This window comes from Myxocyprinus asiaticus, chromosome 2 (genome assembly GCF_019703515.2).
Source record: "Myxocyprinus asiaticus isolate MX2 ecotype Aquarium Trade chromosome 2, UBuf_Myxa_2, whole genome shotgun sequence".
NCBI classification, from domain to species: Eukaryota; Metazoa; Chordata; class Actinopteri; order Cypriniformes; family Catostomidae; genus Myxocyprinus; species Myxocyprinus asiaticus.
The window spans coordinates 30776470-30793344 of NC_059345.1; the positions used below are offsets into that span (position 1 = coordinate 30776470).

The 16875-nt window shown below is 38.5% G+C and overlaps 3 protein-coding genes across 9 annotated transcripts in view; 1 reads left to right on the top strand and 2 right to left on the bottom strand.

Moving 5' to 3' along the window:
• Nucleotides 1-2399, bottom strand: part of rnf111 (ring finger protein 111) — a 58294-nt gene extending 55895 nt beyond the window's left edge. For all 5 annotated transcript variants that reach the window (XM_051725340.1, XM_051725331.1, XM_051725313.1 and 2 more), the window contains exon 1: nucleotides 1972-2399. The gene's annotated coding sequence lies outside the window, so the exon portion shown is untranslated. The remainder of the gene's footprint in view (nucleotides 1-1971) is intronic.
• Nucleotides 2400-3125: 726 nt separating this feature from the next.
• Nucleotides 3126-8948, top strand: ccnb2 (cyclin B2). The gene is made up of 8 exons (XM_051644414.1): nucleotides 3126-3588; nucleotides 3923-4039; nucleotides 4132-4398; nucleotides 4493-4651; nucleotides 5675-5911; nucleotides 5991-6131; nucleotides 6224-6334; nucleotides 6780-8948. Exons 1-8 carry the CDS (start codon nucleotides 3571-3573, stop codon nucleotides 6888-6890), a joined length of 1161 nt encoding a protein of 386 aa, XP_051500374.1. The 5' UTR covers nucleotides 3126-3570; the 3' UTR covers nucleotides 6891-8948.
• Nucleotides 8949-9092: 144 nt separating this feature from the next.
• Nucleotides 9093-16875, bottom strand: part of myo1ea (myosin IEa) — a 100067-nt gene continuing 92284 nt past the window's right edge. The window contains exons 22-29 of one of the 3 annotated variants that reach the window (XM_051725284.1): nucleotides 16360-16505; nucleotides 14727-14873; nucleotides 12892-13049; nucleotides 11970-12059; nucleotides 11648-11846; nucleotides 11371-11400; nucleotides 10278-10447; nucleotides 9093-10114 (exon numbers count right to left, since the gene is read on the bottom strand). In XM_051725284.1, coding sequence (XP_051581244.1) covers nucleotides 10038-10114; nucleotides 10278-10447; nucleotides 11371-11400; nucleotides 11648-11846; nucleotides 11970-12059; nucleotides 12892-13049; nucleotides 14727-14873; nucleotides 16360-16505 — 1017 coding nt within the window. In that variant the 3' untranslated portion in view covers nucleotides 9093-10037. Of the gene's footprint in view, nucleotides 10115-10277; nucleotides 10448-11370; nucleotides 11404-11647; nucleotides 11847-11969; nucleotides 12060-12891; nucleotides 13050-14726; nucleotides 14874-16359; nucleotides 16506-16875 lie in introns of all 3 variants that reach the window. The other 2 variants (XM_051725275.1, XM_051725291.1) reach the window with 2 other exon arrangements.

The window sequence follows — 16875 nt, forward strand, 5'->3', positions numbered from 1 at the left end:
TCTCTGCCCCGGACAGAAAGTCACGGGTGATGAGATGGCTGGTGGAGTTCAGGGCACCGAGGGGTGGGGCCTCCATGCAAGATGCCGCCCCGAAGGCTGCCCGTGCCTAAATCCGCCACTGGATGCAGGTGTGTCAAGGAAACATGTCGGCACCAAGGGAGATTTATAGTCAATGATAAACCTTCACTTTAATTAAATAATATACATTAATGAGTCAAAGTTACTACATTATATGAAAATAAAACCTGTTTAGCAAACATGTGCATAGAGATGTTCAAAACACGGTGGATTAAACTTTCTTTTGTACAGGTACCGCTGAAAATGCAACGTAATCAATCTCAAAATTACAAATAAGGCCCCTCTTTTTTGGGGGGATTTTCTCCCCAGTTTGGCATGCCCAATTCCCAATGCACTCTAGGTCCTCGTGGTGGCGTAGTGACTCGCCTCAATCCGGGTGGTGGCGGACAAATCTCAGTTGCCTCCGCGTCTGAGACCTTCAATCCACGCATCTTATCACGTGGCTTGTTGAGTGCGTTACCGTGGAGACATAGTGCGTGTGGAGGCACACGCTATTCCCCGCGGCATCCATGCACAACTCACCACGTGCCCCACCGAGAGCAAGAACCACATTATAGCGACCACGAGGAGGTTAACCCAACGTGACTCTACCCACCTTAGCAACCGGGCCAATTGGTTGCTAAGGAAGCCTGACTGTATTCACTCAGCATGCCCTGGATTCGAACTTGCGACTCCAGGTTTGATAGTCAGCATCTTTACTTGCTGAGCTACCCAAACCCCAAGGCCCCTCTTTGATACCTAGTGTATAGTTGTCAGGTAGTTGTCACTGAATTTTGAATTCAGTGAAAAGTCACGTCAAGCATTTTCGTTTTCGATTATTGTTTTCATGATCAATCATTGCTGTCACTCACTTCCGTGTACTCGACCCCATCCCTAATAGATGGAAAATAGCATGAATAAATGTTCAAACAAAGATTGTGGTCATTTAGCATTACATGCAAAAACCTGGAAACATAGCCATTATAGCTCCTCATAAAAACCTGACCAGGCAGGACATCTTGTCATGTAATAGAGCTGTAATACTTTAATAATACTTATAAAGTAATCCTTTCTAGAGATGACATTAGTTTAGAGAATCATTAAAACACATGACATGAATAACACTTTCATACCTTATCAGTTCATGATAAAATATATAGATAACTCTGCAAATGGGATTCACAAAGAAAGCAACAATACCTCTTAACTTTGTTTTTTGTTTTGTTTTTTTAAAACATGTGACCAACCAATGTGCAGAGCGAAGGAGTCATCATGAACAAAACCCTTGTGCATAAAGCAGCAGTTTGTGCCATGTTGACATTAATAATCCAAGCACTCCTAATTCAAATCAAATGTCACTAATGTATGAGTCAACATCAGACATGGCATTGCAATTACAACCTTTTGAAAAGGCAAGAACCTGATTCAGCTGTCTATTCAGCAAGAAAACAAGAGAGCTGCTAACCAATTCCGTTTCAAAATCACCAGATAAAAAAAAAATAAAAAAAAAACGCTCACATCTCTAATCAAAGGACAATATTTGATTAAATAATAGTCTAATAAAATATAACCCAAAAACTAACGAGGTTTTTATAAACTACAGAGAAAAAAACACCGCTGACATGTTGATGTTGTTCTCACATTGAAGGATTCTTCAAAACAACAGCTGACAGCATTATAGATTATAAAACACAGGCTCAAACATATATTTAAGGAAAGTTTAAAAGAACGCAATAGCTATAACAAGGAAATAATTATCTATCAGTAGCCCAATGGGCCTGTGTGTGCTGGGCACACACACTATCTCCCTCTTGAAACTGCTAGCGGCGGGCTATTAGCCTATCCAGTTAGTCAAACAATAGCTATTACCGATTTATATTTACCATTAAAACAAATCTTAGCAGTACCACTTACCTCTATACACGTCAGAGAACTATCAATCCTGGACTTAACTGCCTTTCCAAACCATACGAGAACGATTTCCGTCGACAGAAGTAGAAAAGTGTTGGGGAAGCGAGTGAACGTCAGCGGAGGCTTGTGTGAAACTGACAGTAACACAAACCTGAGAGAGAGAGAGAGAGAGAGAGAGGCCCAGCGCTTTAGCCTCCCCGCTAACGGACGGTTATTTCGACGATTCCGCCTTAAATATGATGGGAAACGCAAGCAAGCCACAATATCACAAGGTATACGTGACAATGGGGTAAACTTGCGGAGAGGACGGTTTATTTAACAGTCATATGTGACGCGAATTCCACCCCGTTTGCCCACGGGTGCGAGTCCCCATTCCTTCCGATCTGCGGAGTCCATTAGAGCGCTGCTATGCGAGTGTGTGTTTGTGTGTGTATGTCCCACTATCACACACACTTGCGTTTCGACACTTTACGACATTCTCGCATGCTTGACGACGCTCCGAAACCCTTCAATTCTCTTAAGGCTTAATAAAAAATAATTAGATACATTTACCGTGAATAATAATAATACGTGGTCATAGCGTTTCGCCACCGCCTCTTTTGAGTTCATACAGATAATTTTGTGCGGTTTGTGAATCTTGAAGGATCAAATGTGACATTGTTTTTAAAGGAATTATTCACACAAAAATGAAAATTATTGCATTATTGAGGATGAGTAAATTATGGGAGAATTTTCATTTTTTGGGTGAACTACCCCTTTAATGGTCACCTCATGCTCTCTAGTGGCAGAATGTTATCTTCGCTCATGTACATTAACACAAACGGAAGTGTGGAGGATGGGGAACCGCTTTGTGTTTCTATGGATCTGTGGTTATTTATGTACACGTTAAGTATAATTTTCTGTGGAGTAGCAAACAAAATTATAAGAAATCCAGGTTTTATAACAGACCATCAGCCTACCGTCTCTGCTGTAGCTACCATTTCAGTTGAACCCTTTTATTACTAATTTCTTCACTTTGACCAACAGTCTACACCAGGACCCACTGGTTGATAGATAGAGAGAGAGAATTAGGCACTCCTGTTACACATTGTAATAAAAAAAAATGAGTGGTGCATTTTAAGCCTGGCTTAAAAATTGGTTTCAAAAGAAACAGTAATTCGAGGACCCCTGCAGTACCACCGTGGACCCCCTAGGGGTCGCGTGCCCCCTGTTCTTCATTTTTATCAAAACAGCTTTACTGATATATACCATCATGAGCGAAGTTATTTAGATCCCAACCACATGACTTGGCTTAGCTCATTAGTACGAGATAAATCAAAAGCCGAATCAGTCCAAACTATTGTGTTATACAGAGCTGTATGAGCAACAGGAGATGGGGGCTGATCGATTGGTGTTCTCTATTCTTCCAACCAATGGAAGTCGAGTATTCCCTCAGGCATTGGCCAATCAGAGAGCACGGAGCGGTATTTGAATCACGGGAAGGCCTTTGTATATCAAGCGACTTGTTTTGAATTGGATAAGAAACATTAAGCAAGGCTAAACGGCGCTTTTTAAGCTTTAACATTTTATTATTGTACTACTTATCCGATAAGCCAGTCCGCAATGGAAATGCACGCTTTGGTGAGTATTTACGCAAACAATATGTTTGTTTATATCTCTGCGTTAGCTACAGGTTTAAGGTTAGCAAAACTGGTGTAGCCTCGCAATAGCTTTACGTCCGTTAATTTTTAAGTTCTTAAAGTGAACTTCGGTGCTTGTAGGAAGTTGAGACTTATTTGGAGTTTAGTACTTTGTTTAATTCAAGTACAATGTAAGAAGAGCATGTACGTCTCTGTGTGGAAACGTTGGACGTACATCGTTGTAGTATAGGTAATTGTTAAAGGGTCACTGCTGTAGTTGATCTGCATGCGCCTTTTAGAAGACATTTTGTTTTTAGCTTCCATTTCTTATTCAGCGCAATGCAGACAACCCTGCTTTCATCGGTGGCAAAGCTGGGCCTGTAAACGGTGGAGCGAGAAGGGCAGTGTTTTGTGAACTGTCCAACTTTGCCCACAAACCTGCTCCGACCAAGGTATGTGTTTTTCACCTAATTTTAAAGGATGCATTTGATCCATTCATGTCGCCACAACTGCATGTGACTTTCCTATCTCTGTTGCCTTTCAGAAAGTTAAAACTATGCTACCTGTAAAACCAAGTGTCCAGCCAGCTGTTGTGCAACCCAAGCGACCCCAGGTAAGGCAGGAAGTCTGCTACCCTGCTGCAGCTTTACCTCCAGCTCAAGCTGATGTCAGCATGAAGGAAGAGGAACTGTGTCAAGCCTTTTCCAACACCCTCTTTCCGGTCGAAGATATTGATGAAGATGATGGTGACATGCCTCAGTTGTGTTCTGAATATGTAAAGGACATCTATGTGTATCTGCGACGCCTTGAGGTATGTTCGACTTTGAGAATAACTTGAAAATTATAAGCTGACTCGTATAAGCCTCCTTTTTTTTTTTTTTTTTTTTTTTTTTTTCTTGTGACAGGCTCAGCAGTCGATCCGTCCCCGTTATATGCATGGTTATGATATCAATGGGCGAATGCGTGCGCTTTTGGTTGATTGGCTGATTCAGGTGCACTCAAGATTTCAGCTACTGCAGGAAACCCTGTACATGACTGTTGCCATCCTTGATCGTTTTCTCCAGGTCCGTATGCTTTTCCTCTCCCATAACTTAGTTTTCACCCAAAAATGAAAATTCGCATCATTTACTCACCCTCATGCCATCTAAGATGTGAATGACTTTCTTCTGCAGAACGCAAAGATTTTTAGAAGAATATTTCAGCTCTGTTGGTCCTTAGAATGCAAGTGAATGATGGCCAGAACTTTGAAGCTCAAAGCAATAAAGGCAGCATAAAAGCAACCCATATGACTCCAGTGGTTAAATCCATATTTTCAAAAGTGAGATAGGTGTGCTCCAACTCGCTATCTATGAACGAGCGGCGCCTGGTGGTCCCATCACAGAGGCTTAAAGTCTATTTCATGATCTTTCACTTTCTCTGTTCCACTGTGGTGGAATGAGCTTCCAACATCCACACAATCTCCTGATACCATCTCAATGTTCAAGAGCAGCTGAAGACACACCTGTTCTGTGAGCACATAACCAATCCACACTAATTTCACTTACTATTGAAATTGCACTTACTGTACATGCGCACAAATCTGTCTCTTTCTGCGCTAAGACCGATACTACTCCAGCCACCTTGAGAGCTTGGCAGTACAACACTGTATGTTGTTGAACTTTGTATGACAAATTACTTGCTATGTTCCTCATTTGTAAGTCGCTTTGGATAAAAGCGTCTGCTAAATGACAATGTAAAGGTGTGGGTTAGAAAGATCTTATATATATATTATTTAACTATAAATTTCCACTTTCACATTTTGTTTTTGGAATTTATAGAAAAAGATTGAGATTTATCTTTTTCTCGCCAAAAGTTACCATATCATTTCAAAAAACCACTAGAGTCTAATGGATTACTTTTATGCTGCCGTATAAGCTTTTTGGCCGCCATTCGCTTGCAATTTGTGGACCAAATGAGCTAAGATATTCTTCTAAGTCTTTTGTTAGTGTTCAGCAGAAGAAAGTGGCATGAGTGAGTAAATGATGCGGATTTTCATTTTTGGGTTCCCTAACCTTTTGATGTCTTTTGGTTAATTTCTTTCCCTTCAGGTTCAACCAGTGACCCGCAAGAAGCTCCAGCTAGTGGGGGTTACTGCAATGCTGATTGCTTGTAAATATGAGGAAAGGCATGTGCCAATGGTTGGGGACTTTGCCTACATTGCTGATGATGCCTTCACAAAAGCCCAGATTCGAGAGATGGAGATGTTGATTCTAAGTGAGCTGAAGTTTGAATTGGGACGACCTCTGTCCCTGCACTTTCTACGGAGGGCTTCTAAAGCTGGATATGTATGTACAGCTTTTAATGTAATTGGTTGCTAAAGTCAGAGCCTTCATTTAATGTGTTATCTTTGCACATGATTTGTAGGCTGATGCTGAGAAACACACTCTTGCAAAATATTTTCTGGAGCTGACGCTGCTTGACTATGACATGGTTCACTATCATCCTTCTGAGACGGCAGCTGCTGCTCTCTGCCTCTCTCAACTTGTGCTTGATGGGCAAAAATGGGTGAGGGTTTTTCTTTTTAAAATGTGTATAATTTTACTTTATAACATTTCTTCTCTGCACACTTTCACTAAATTTTTTTTTGCTGCCTCTAGTCATCAACCCAACAACACTACTCCACATATGATGAGGCCCACTTGAAGCCGATCATGCAGCACATTGCCAAAAATGTTGTTAATGTCAATGAGGGACTCTCAAAGCATGTGGTGAGCCTTTTATGTATTGTATTTTAAGTCTTGTACATAAAGCTGTTCAGCTTGTAGTCCAAAAACCCATGGGTTTTTATAATGGTGGTTTCCAACTTGAGTAAAAGGTTAGTAAACATTATTTGACTATTGACAACACAAATTACACACTTTCATACCTCAAATGTGAAATGCGAGGTACGCAATTCAATGTTTTCAAAATTCATGTTGAGGTATGAGAGTATAATTTTATGTTGTAGAACAAAACATCCCCATTGTCAAATGTTTATCTTAACTTTTATTTTACTCCAGTTGAAAACAACCATTTTAAAAACCGTAGGAAAATCCAAATAGAACCCATGGTGAATTTTAGATTTCCAGGTTTGCCTGCATATTGATGTCAGGGCTGAACAGCTCTTGGTTTGGTACCACTGACTAATTGGTTGTCAATTGTCCTGCACTACAGACTGTGAAGAAAAAGTATTCAAGCAGTAAGCTCATGAAGATCAGTGTCCTTCCCCAGTTGAAGTCTTCACTTATAAAGGATCTGGCAGCACGTTTGCTTTCCAGCTCTTGAGGATTTTTTTTTATTTTTTATGTGGAAGTGGACTATAAACCTGCACTTTATGCATCAGTCAGCCATTTTGGGATATTGACTGCTGCTTTTTAAACTGATGTACATAGTCTCAGAATGTCTGTGTGAATAAACATTTTGTTTCTACTTTTTAATGAAGATTACATTTTAAGCAGAGGGTTTAAATTGGGTTTTACGGTTTTCATTTTAGAAAATTGCTGGTGCTGTAATTTTGTCTTACCTTTTTTGTGCTTTATGGACAAATTTCACAGTTAAGTCGTGCTGCAATTTACCTTATGCTTATTAGGAATAAGACTGGAGGGGAAATAAAATGCAACTGATTTGAAACTGGGAGCTGACTTTTTTTTTTTTTATAAATACATTGTTCATTTAAATTGATATAATGGAAAATAGCAAATAAGAACTATTTACAGATGAAAATAAACCACTTTTTGTGAAGGAAATATTTTTTTCGCTAATTTAACCCACCTATAGTGCACTATTGCAGAGTTAACACCATCCACAAAGCAGCTCAAAGTCTGAGATGCAAATTTATGTAAAATGCCAGTAATACTCATGTAAACAGTTTCCAAATTTCTTTCCTTTTAGTGATGAGCACTTTCTCTGGCAAACCTTGGTTTGAATGACCTGACCAGTACATTTGTAAAAGGTTGTACTGATAAAGTGCGTTAAACTTCACCAAACAGTTACTTGCGAACAGATGTGATTGTGGGACTGTTAACAAAATAATGCATGAAAATAACACTTCTATAGAACATTTTGCTTTACAAAACTCTGCATCTCTTGAACAATGATACATTCAGCATACATCCAAGATAAACAATTTCATAAATATACAGTCCATGGTTTTCAAGATTCGTGTGCATTTTATACATTTGGGTTTCTCTTAACTAGAATGTGAAAAGCATTGAAAATGGTCATTAGCAGCTAAATATTTCCCACTCAAACCACTGATTTGGACAAGGCCGTAACCATGTCTTGAACATTGGTGGGGACCAAACCATTTTGGGGGTGGGGGGTTGCGGGTGTTGAGGTCACAAATATAATTGTCCTCTTTGGTCCTTTAAAATAGTAAAGGCTCTGAATGCAATAATTTTCAGAATAATGACTTTTAATGCCATAGAGGCCCAAAATTAATAATTCATTTTAATTTTTGATTTTTAAAAGATACATTTTTTACAAGACTACCACTGTGTCTACATTGCTATCAATTTGCCTGTTTTAGTCATCTTTTCTTTTTTGTGCTGTATCAAAGACAAGACAAATATAATTTGAATTTCTTTTCATCGCTGATGTATCTTTAAAAAGAAAATACACAAAATGATTTACTGCCATCAAGTTGTCCCTCGTGTTTCCCCAGTCGAATCTTAACACAATATTTTCTTCAAGAATCCTAACGCTGCTCTTTTCCATACAAAAACAGTTCATATTGAGCACTACTGTCAAGGTCCAAAGAATAAAAAAATCATTATTAACATAGCATAAAAGTAGTCAATACAACACAAAGCTGTTGTGTGGCCACAGAAAGCTTGGAATATAATGCACTTGTCATTTGGACTACTGTTGTGATATCTTTATATTAAACCTTTAATAGTGCTTTATATATTTGTCCTTTTTGAAGCTTGACATCTCCTGCTCACAAACTGTTATTCTATGGAATAGAGCTGCTTAAAATATCTACCCAGAATATGGGTTTTGAACAACATAAGGGTGTGTAAAAGTACATTTCCATTTTTAGGTGAACTACTCCTTTAACTGGTGGCTCATCCTCAAAATAAAATAGTCTCTTTTAAAAGAAGGAGGTGCTGTACAAAATTCAGAATTAAGACAAAGAAATTATTTAGAAAATCTTAAATTGATTTTAAATGAGTACCTGATAATATTTACATTCAAAAAAATATATGACACTGTCCTTGCCACAACCTAAAAACTCAATTCACAGGTCTTACCATGTTCTAGTTTTAATCTGAGGGTGAAACTGCTCTACTCTGTATTATAGATCATTTTCTAAGACAATATCAAGTACATTTTCTAAAATGGTACTTCAGAAATTTACCAGATAACCACATTCATTCAATTCCTTTACAATATACACACATTCGCTCTTTGTCTTGAGCCTGATATGCTGAAAACGGCTCCATTAATGTTTTCACATTCACAATTATGAATGACATACGAATCATGTACTGTACGTGACATATTTTTAATTCAAAACGGCAAATTTCGCCAAATGGTGAATAGTTTGCACCATTGGAAATTACTGTTGGTCTGTACAACATTTCAATCATAAAATAGTGGGCAAATATTGCATGTTTAGTTAGATACTTACATCTTACATGACACAAACACTCTTAACCTGAACTGCTAACACTGATGATCGATTTGATTGGCTCAAATGACATTGACTAGCGGTGTTAGACTATTGTGCATGCTAAAAATTTAACTTTTTTAAACCATTATGTTATTCCTGCAACAACATAATGAGAATTAAGCAGCGGTACATAATGAACTGCAGCAGAACAGCAACAAGGATATCAATTATTGGGGGGGGGGGCATTCTGGCCATATCAGATTATTGGGGGGGACTTGTCCCCCTCAATGTTTATTGTGGTTACGGCCCTGGATTTGGACATGACTTCAAGAACTTGTAAAAATAAAATCATAAAAACAGCAGGTGACCAAATGCAAGCACCTTGATTTACATATAAAATCTATTAATTTCAAAAGCAAAATTTAAAATAGGCCTGTTCCCACATACAATGGCTACTTCATCTCTTCAAATGAATAAGATCACCTTAAATATCAATGACAGATGAATAAACCACATCAGAAATATACTGTAGAATGCTATAAATACAATAAATAGCTTTGATCAGTGCCCACAGGGACAGCTCAGTATTAGCGTCCTGGAGAAAAGTTTAGTGGCCTGCTCTTCAGAGCACTGCCAGTCAGGCCTTATCCATGGCAACATACTGCAGAGCTTATGGAGATTCAACGACAGCCATGGCACACCTCTGTCCTTCATCTTCTGAATTTAACATTTTCTCCATTTCCTTCCTTTATTTGTCCTCCTTTAATGAGTCTGCTGAGGTTCAGACAGTCTGGTCCCCTCATCAACAATAGAAGAGGTTAGATTTTGGTCACATAGTTGTTTGGAAAAAGGCCTTGTTTACCTCTCAGTCTCCCTATCCACCATCCAGAGGCATCTAGACACATGCAAATAAACACCGTTTAAAAAATGCGTTGACTATTGCTGTATCAAAATGATAAAAAAAAGTCCTTACTCTAGGGCCATTTGTTCTTACTACAAAATAAAATATACTGATGTTCATCTATGAACTAGTGTTTTCACGCAACCTCTCTGCTCACCTTCCTTAACGACATCAATGATGTCTTCTGCGTTGAAACTGAGCTCATCTGTATCTTGGGCATCATAGGCATAAAGAGCCTTACACTGAGGTACCTGGGGCTTGGGCTTGGGGGCAGGTTTGGGCCGGCCACCTCCTGGAGCAGGCCTGCTGGTGGACTGTCTGTGGGCCCTTGTAGAAAAACACAGAGGACTTTAACATGATAGAGGCTGGTGCACCTGGAATCACAAGTGACATTTCTAACATTTTACCAATGTTAGAGGGTTAGCTGCCCGATTTTGTGGTGTTAGTTTGTCACAAGGTGGCAACAGATATGCATGTCTATTTACAGCGGTGCTGTCTGCCAAAATACATTTATGAATTATGTTTAAGGGCACCTGCACACAAGAGTTTACACTGATTAAAATGAGGATGGTACGTTGCAAATACGTAGAGGGAAAACTTAGAGGTTTGTGAACGTGATGAACGTTATGTGACCAAAAGTTGAGAAAATTTAAACTTTTGCTGCAATGCACTCTGAAGTAAGCCTCTGTTGACCAATGAAAGTTTCACACATTGAGGTATAGTTTGCTCTTTTAGAAACCAGAACATTTTTTAGTGTGCAAGTGCCTTAATTCAGTTGATCCTCCACCTCATTGCAAAGCCCAGGATCAATTTCTTGAATTAATGGTTGTTGTTTTTTTACGTTTTTTTTTTTTTTTTTTTTGCAGCTGTTGTAACAGGACCAATTGTTATCCCTTCAACCTTCATGATGCTGTCTGATAAGACCCTCATCATGACTACAACAGAGAAGTTGTTAGATAATGCCCAATCCAAATCCCTTGACCTTTGCTTCAAGAAAATGACTGCCTCTCATTTAGTTAACACAACCAAAATCTAGTCTCCAATTCAGTAAGAAGATAATAATATTCAATCTATTTAATATAATAGTTTAAAGGAAGGAAATGGAGACCAGGGACAATAAACTCTAAATGATTGAGAGAGGATGCAAGGGTGGATTTGGAGTTGAGCATCTTTTGTGTCTATCTATAACTAATAAAAATGAACCACAACCACTGCCACCTAACAGAAACTACACACATGCTTAAACTCACATTCCTCCATTTCCAGATGCTTGGTGATTTCTGCTATGGTAAAGAGATACATGTGTTACACTCAGAACCAGCTCACTGCTTTTGTCTCTGTGAATGATATCTTGCAGATTCATCTATGCATCTAGCAATTAGACAAACGTCTACAGAAGTCAACTATTCCTTGATATGTATGCTTTGTCACAACAGTTGTGAGCTCCTCACTAAAAAAAATGTCTTGTTAATAAAAGCTATATCTATATCATTTTACATTTCTATGTGTGCGTTTGTGTCGTCTCACCCTGCAGCCCCTTGGTCGGGTACTTTAAGGAAATCCAGGTTAGGTTGCTGGGGCGCCTGCCTGCTGCCCCTGTCCTTGGGCTGACTGACATTAGTAGGCAGGAATGGGCGGGCTGTGTTTCCTGATGTCGGCCTCTGATTGCTTTGATGCTGCGAGTTCCTTTGATTGGCATTCTTTAGCCCTCCATTCTGGTGAGCAACTGCAGGAAAACACACAAGCTTAAGATCTTCTGACCTGATGCATTCTGACTTAAATGAAGGTACATTAGATAGTCGAAGCCTGAGTTTCAAGGGAGTGCTAGTTGAACTGGATAGTGTTGTACCTGGAGGACCAGGTGCGATGCGTGTTGGGGTGTGTTGGTGCGCTTTGGACACGTTGGAGCGGTTTTGAGTGATGCCCTTCTTAGTAGGACCTGGATGAGGGTTGTCAGTTATGGTATGGTCAGCATCAATAATCTTTTTACAGGATACAGCAGTTTAATAGTTGTAACATATCATTTCTTTAAACATGAGGAAACTCCATCCAAAGCTAGCAAAATCATTTTTAAGAAACTGTGGGGTGTATGAAATCTTGCATGAGTATCAGGACCTTGTATCAAACAAAACATGTTCTTAATCAGTATTTCTATCTTGTTTTTCAGTTAAAATATCTAAACATCCTTTAAACAAGATACATTTACTTGAAAGGCTAAATTATATAAGACATTAAATCTTGTTTTCAGAGAAATGTTTTTATTTTCAAAAAACAAAAACAAGAAGCAGCACAAAACTCCATAATACACAAAAAATAGGAAGAAAAAATAATAATGAAAATAAAAAATAAAAAAGGAGTAACAGAGTAACTCTTCATATCCAATCAATGTATGCTGCTAGCAGGAAAATAAAATAAATAGCAAAGCAAATGAACAGGAAGTGAGCTGGTTGTAACAAGAATGACAACCTGTTACTGTAATGTACTAAGCACAGACCTCACAGATGATAACTGCATATAGGAAATTAAAACCAAAGGCCGCAGATAATTAAAGTTTTTATTCTTGTTTTAAGCATAAACCTCATGTACTTTTTTTTTTAGATTGCACAGAGAACAATCTTATGCAATTTTGCTTCTCAAGTAAATGCATCTTTTTTTAAGGATGTTTAGATATTTTACTGGACAACAAGACAAAAATACTGAGTAATAATATGCAATTTCTTGCAGTGAATCATCGCGTGAATAACAAATAAAAGGCTTGGGTAAACACTCACGTGAGTTCTTGGGCAGACCCGGTCCAATGCTGACCTGCAGTACTTTGTTTGAGGGTCGCAGCACAGCTACGTCTCCATGTCCCTGGATGAACTGCACCTGTCTGGATCCTCCTGCATTCCAGGGTCCCCATCCTTCTTTCTTCAGCTTCATTTCCAGCCTGGAGGAAGAACCGGTCCAATTACTCTTTTAATGACCACAAAATGTACTTGGACACTTAGGTCATGCACACTCAAATATGTATGAAAGAGGCATTTATTGTATAAAAAGAAAAAAATATATATACATAAATAAATAAAAAAAAAATAAATAAAATAATATATATATATATATATATATATATATATATATATATATACACATACATACATACATATACACACACACATACACATTCACTGAGCACTTTATTAGGAACACCTGTACACCTACTTATTTATGCGATTATCTAATCTGTCTACCGTTTGGCAGCCGTGGAATATATAAAATCATGAAGATACGGGTCAGGAGCTTTAGTTAATGTTCACATCAACCATCAGAATGGGGAAAAAATGTGATCTCAGTGATTTTGATCATGGCAAGATTGTTGGTGCCAGACAGGCTGGTTTGAGTATTTGTGTAACTGCTGATCTCCTGGGATTCTCACGCACAACATTCTCTAGAGTTTACTCAGAATGGTGCCAAAAATATAAAAACATCCAGTCAGTGGCAGTTCTGTGGACGGAAATGCCTTGTTGATGAGAGAGGTCAACAGAGAATGACCAGACTGGTTCGAGCTGACAGAAAGGCTACAGTAACTCAGATAACCACTCTGTACAATTGTATTGAGCAGAATAGCATCTCAGAATGTACAACACGTCGAACCTTGAGGCAGATGGGCTACAACAGCAGAAGACCACGTCCGGTACTTCATTAGGACCATAATGTTCCTAATAAAGTGCTCAGTGAGTGTGTGTATATACAGTATATATATATATATATATACTGTTCAAAATAAGGACAATAAGTATTTAGAATTTCTGGTTGTCAAACCTAGTGGGACATGTCTATAGTAATCTCTAGTTATTTAACTGATATCGGTGGTTGCCTGTGTGAACTAAAAAATATTTTTTGTTGGTTAAATGTAATTGCAAAAGTGGCTAAGAAAGTGATGTTAGTTCTGACAAAATGTCTAGCATCATTGAGCGCGTTTACATGCACGTTCTTACACCGATTATGCTTAATAAGCCGACAACGCGTGTGGTCATGTAAACGCAATAAACCATGTTCCTTTATCGCCGTAAAGGCCATAAACAGCTTATGAATAACCCGATCGACACGGGTAGATTTTTGCATGCCATGTAAACACCTTACTTGTTGTTCTTACCAGCTCATCCAATGTACAAGTGTTGAGCGCATGCCTCTTCATGGTTTGATGTCAAAAGTAGAGAATAACACGATTATTTCAAATATCATGTAAACGTGGATTTCTTGCCTTGTCAGATCTTTTTTAAATAAGCTGATTTTAGAGAGTAATCAGCATATTGGTGTGCATGTAAATGGGCTAATTTATTTGCAGATGCCACTTTTTTTCCCAAATGTAATGAAATTCACATATTTGAAATTTGTTGTCCAAGAGTACAAATACTTTATTTGGCCACTGAAATTTTTGAAAACATATATTTCACAGGCACACTGATATCATAGTTAGCAGCATTAACACCAAGATTGCTTTAATTGTCTGCTTCAGAAATTCTTTATTAGTCCTCTTCTATAAGGAGCACAGTCTCATTATCCATCTGCAAAAGTCATACTTTTGCTATAGTTGTACCTATATGTTAAGGATATTTAAACTTACGTGGTGCTAAATTTGAGAGGTAGTTTTCTCTGTGTTCTCTTTTCATATCTGCGTGCTAGTAAACTGATGAACTCCGTCTTAAATACACACTCCAGCAGGCTGTCATACTCCTCCTCATGTAGGATCATGAAGTCATCCTGCATTGTGCTGTAGGGGAGATGAATGTCATTTCAAGGTATGAAATATCCACATGTGCTTGTTTATTGAACATGAGAGCAGTCTTTCATTTTAGGTTACATTAGTCACATGTGTTGAGAGACTTTTGGGACTTTGGTTTTCACAGACACACAGGTTGTCAGGTCACAAAATCTGAAAGTGATATGGGAGCTGTTAGAGTTTCAGTGACTGGGACACATGCAGAGATACCCTGTATCGCCCAATAAACTTAAGTCTTTTCTAATGAGTTTTTTACAAGGTGTACTCTCCCTACCCAGCAACACCTGGTTTACATTATTGACAACCCCCCTCTCGCAGAACAGAAATATAGCTGAATTCAAGGTTGAACTCAAGGCTGGTATGGGTAACTTTGAACATCTCTTTCTTGGTGCTTATTTGTAAAAAAAAAAAAAAAAACTTTGGGTTTCTTTAAGAGAATGCTGGATGTTTAATCATTTTACTATAAACGACCTTTCCAGGGAACACTTAAAAAACCTATAAATGTTTTTAGAGAATGTGGCTTCATATATCACACACACCCTTGATTCAACATGTGTTAAGCAACACAGGGCAGATGAGGGCTCTAGCATGCAGACTGGACCTTTGAAGTCTCTACGCCTATAATTCTGTAGATGGCTACGCATGGCATGCTGGGACCGCATGTAGGGTTGGAGATTACGGGCTCTGTTTTACACATGGGAGAGGGGCTGCAGTTCATTTGGCTGCAAGATGCCAAATATACAGGTCTGCTCTTACTCACATGATTAAAAATGTGTGCCGTATCACCGTATCACTGTGATGTTGTCTGTGTAAACAATTTAGCTGCATCTGAATGACTGGACTTTCAAAGTATCTTCTAAATTGGAGGAAGAACATATTGCTCGACCCTTAATGAAGTATGTTCTTTAGCAATGCAGGGGAGTGGTATAAATACAACCCCGGACATACTACCTTCTTTAACCCATATGTTCTTGGACCTTTGACGTACTAACAACAACTGTGATAATAATTGATTAGGGTGCTGTTAAACAAGCACAATTTAACACTGGGGAACAACTCTCTTTATCTATGAGGTAATTATAGCACTTAGACATGAAAAGAGACACCCGACTCACAGTTCTCTGCTGTGTTTTTCAAAATTCAACTTTTCAAATCCGGAGGCTTCTCAACTCCTGTGGCTTTATGGGAAGGTAAAGTGTCCAGTGTATGCGCACTTCAGAATCTCAGCAGATGCAGTGGGTCATTCGGGTATTTTTTGCCTGCTGTTTCATGAATATTGTGTATTCAAAGATCTTACTCATTTGACGTATTGTTTTTTGCATAATGTATAGTAGGGAAATGTGCATTTTTGGATGTGGAGTTTGTCTGTTTTTGCTTTCAGTAAGTGAACTTACTGACATTTTGATGTTACTGATTTGATGTTTCTGTGCTTTGCACTGAATAAACACATACAAAACACACAAAAAATCTGCCTCACCTGAAAGAAACAGCTAGAATCTTCTCAACATCAATTTTACGCTTTAGGACCTCTTTCACCTGTCCCTTCTCCGGCCCCTGTTTCACCTTTTCTCTTCCAATCAGATAGACTGATTTTGGGGTGAGGATCAGGTCTCTCTTAATGCTCTGAATAAACAGATGAAGAGTTAGACATCCATACATTGCACTTCAACTCTGGAGCTTTTTTGAAGCTGGCACTTGCAACTTTTCACACTGAAACTTAAAAGCTCACCATTTACACATACTGTGGACTAATTGACAAAAATTGGTCTCATCCATAGACAATCAGTCTAATTTTCAGTTCATGCACCACCCCTATTGTTTCATCATATATCTCGGCCTCTGAGTGGACTAGAAGCTCAATCTAGGTGTCATTAGAAAGCTGATATCCTTTGTGATGATATATAATATTTTATCATCAATAGTCAATAACATATATTTCCGATGATTTGTTTAGCATGCTTTTCCTGCTGGTCCGCATATTTTGTTTTTGACA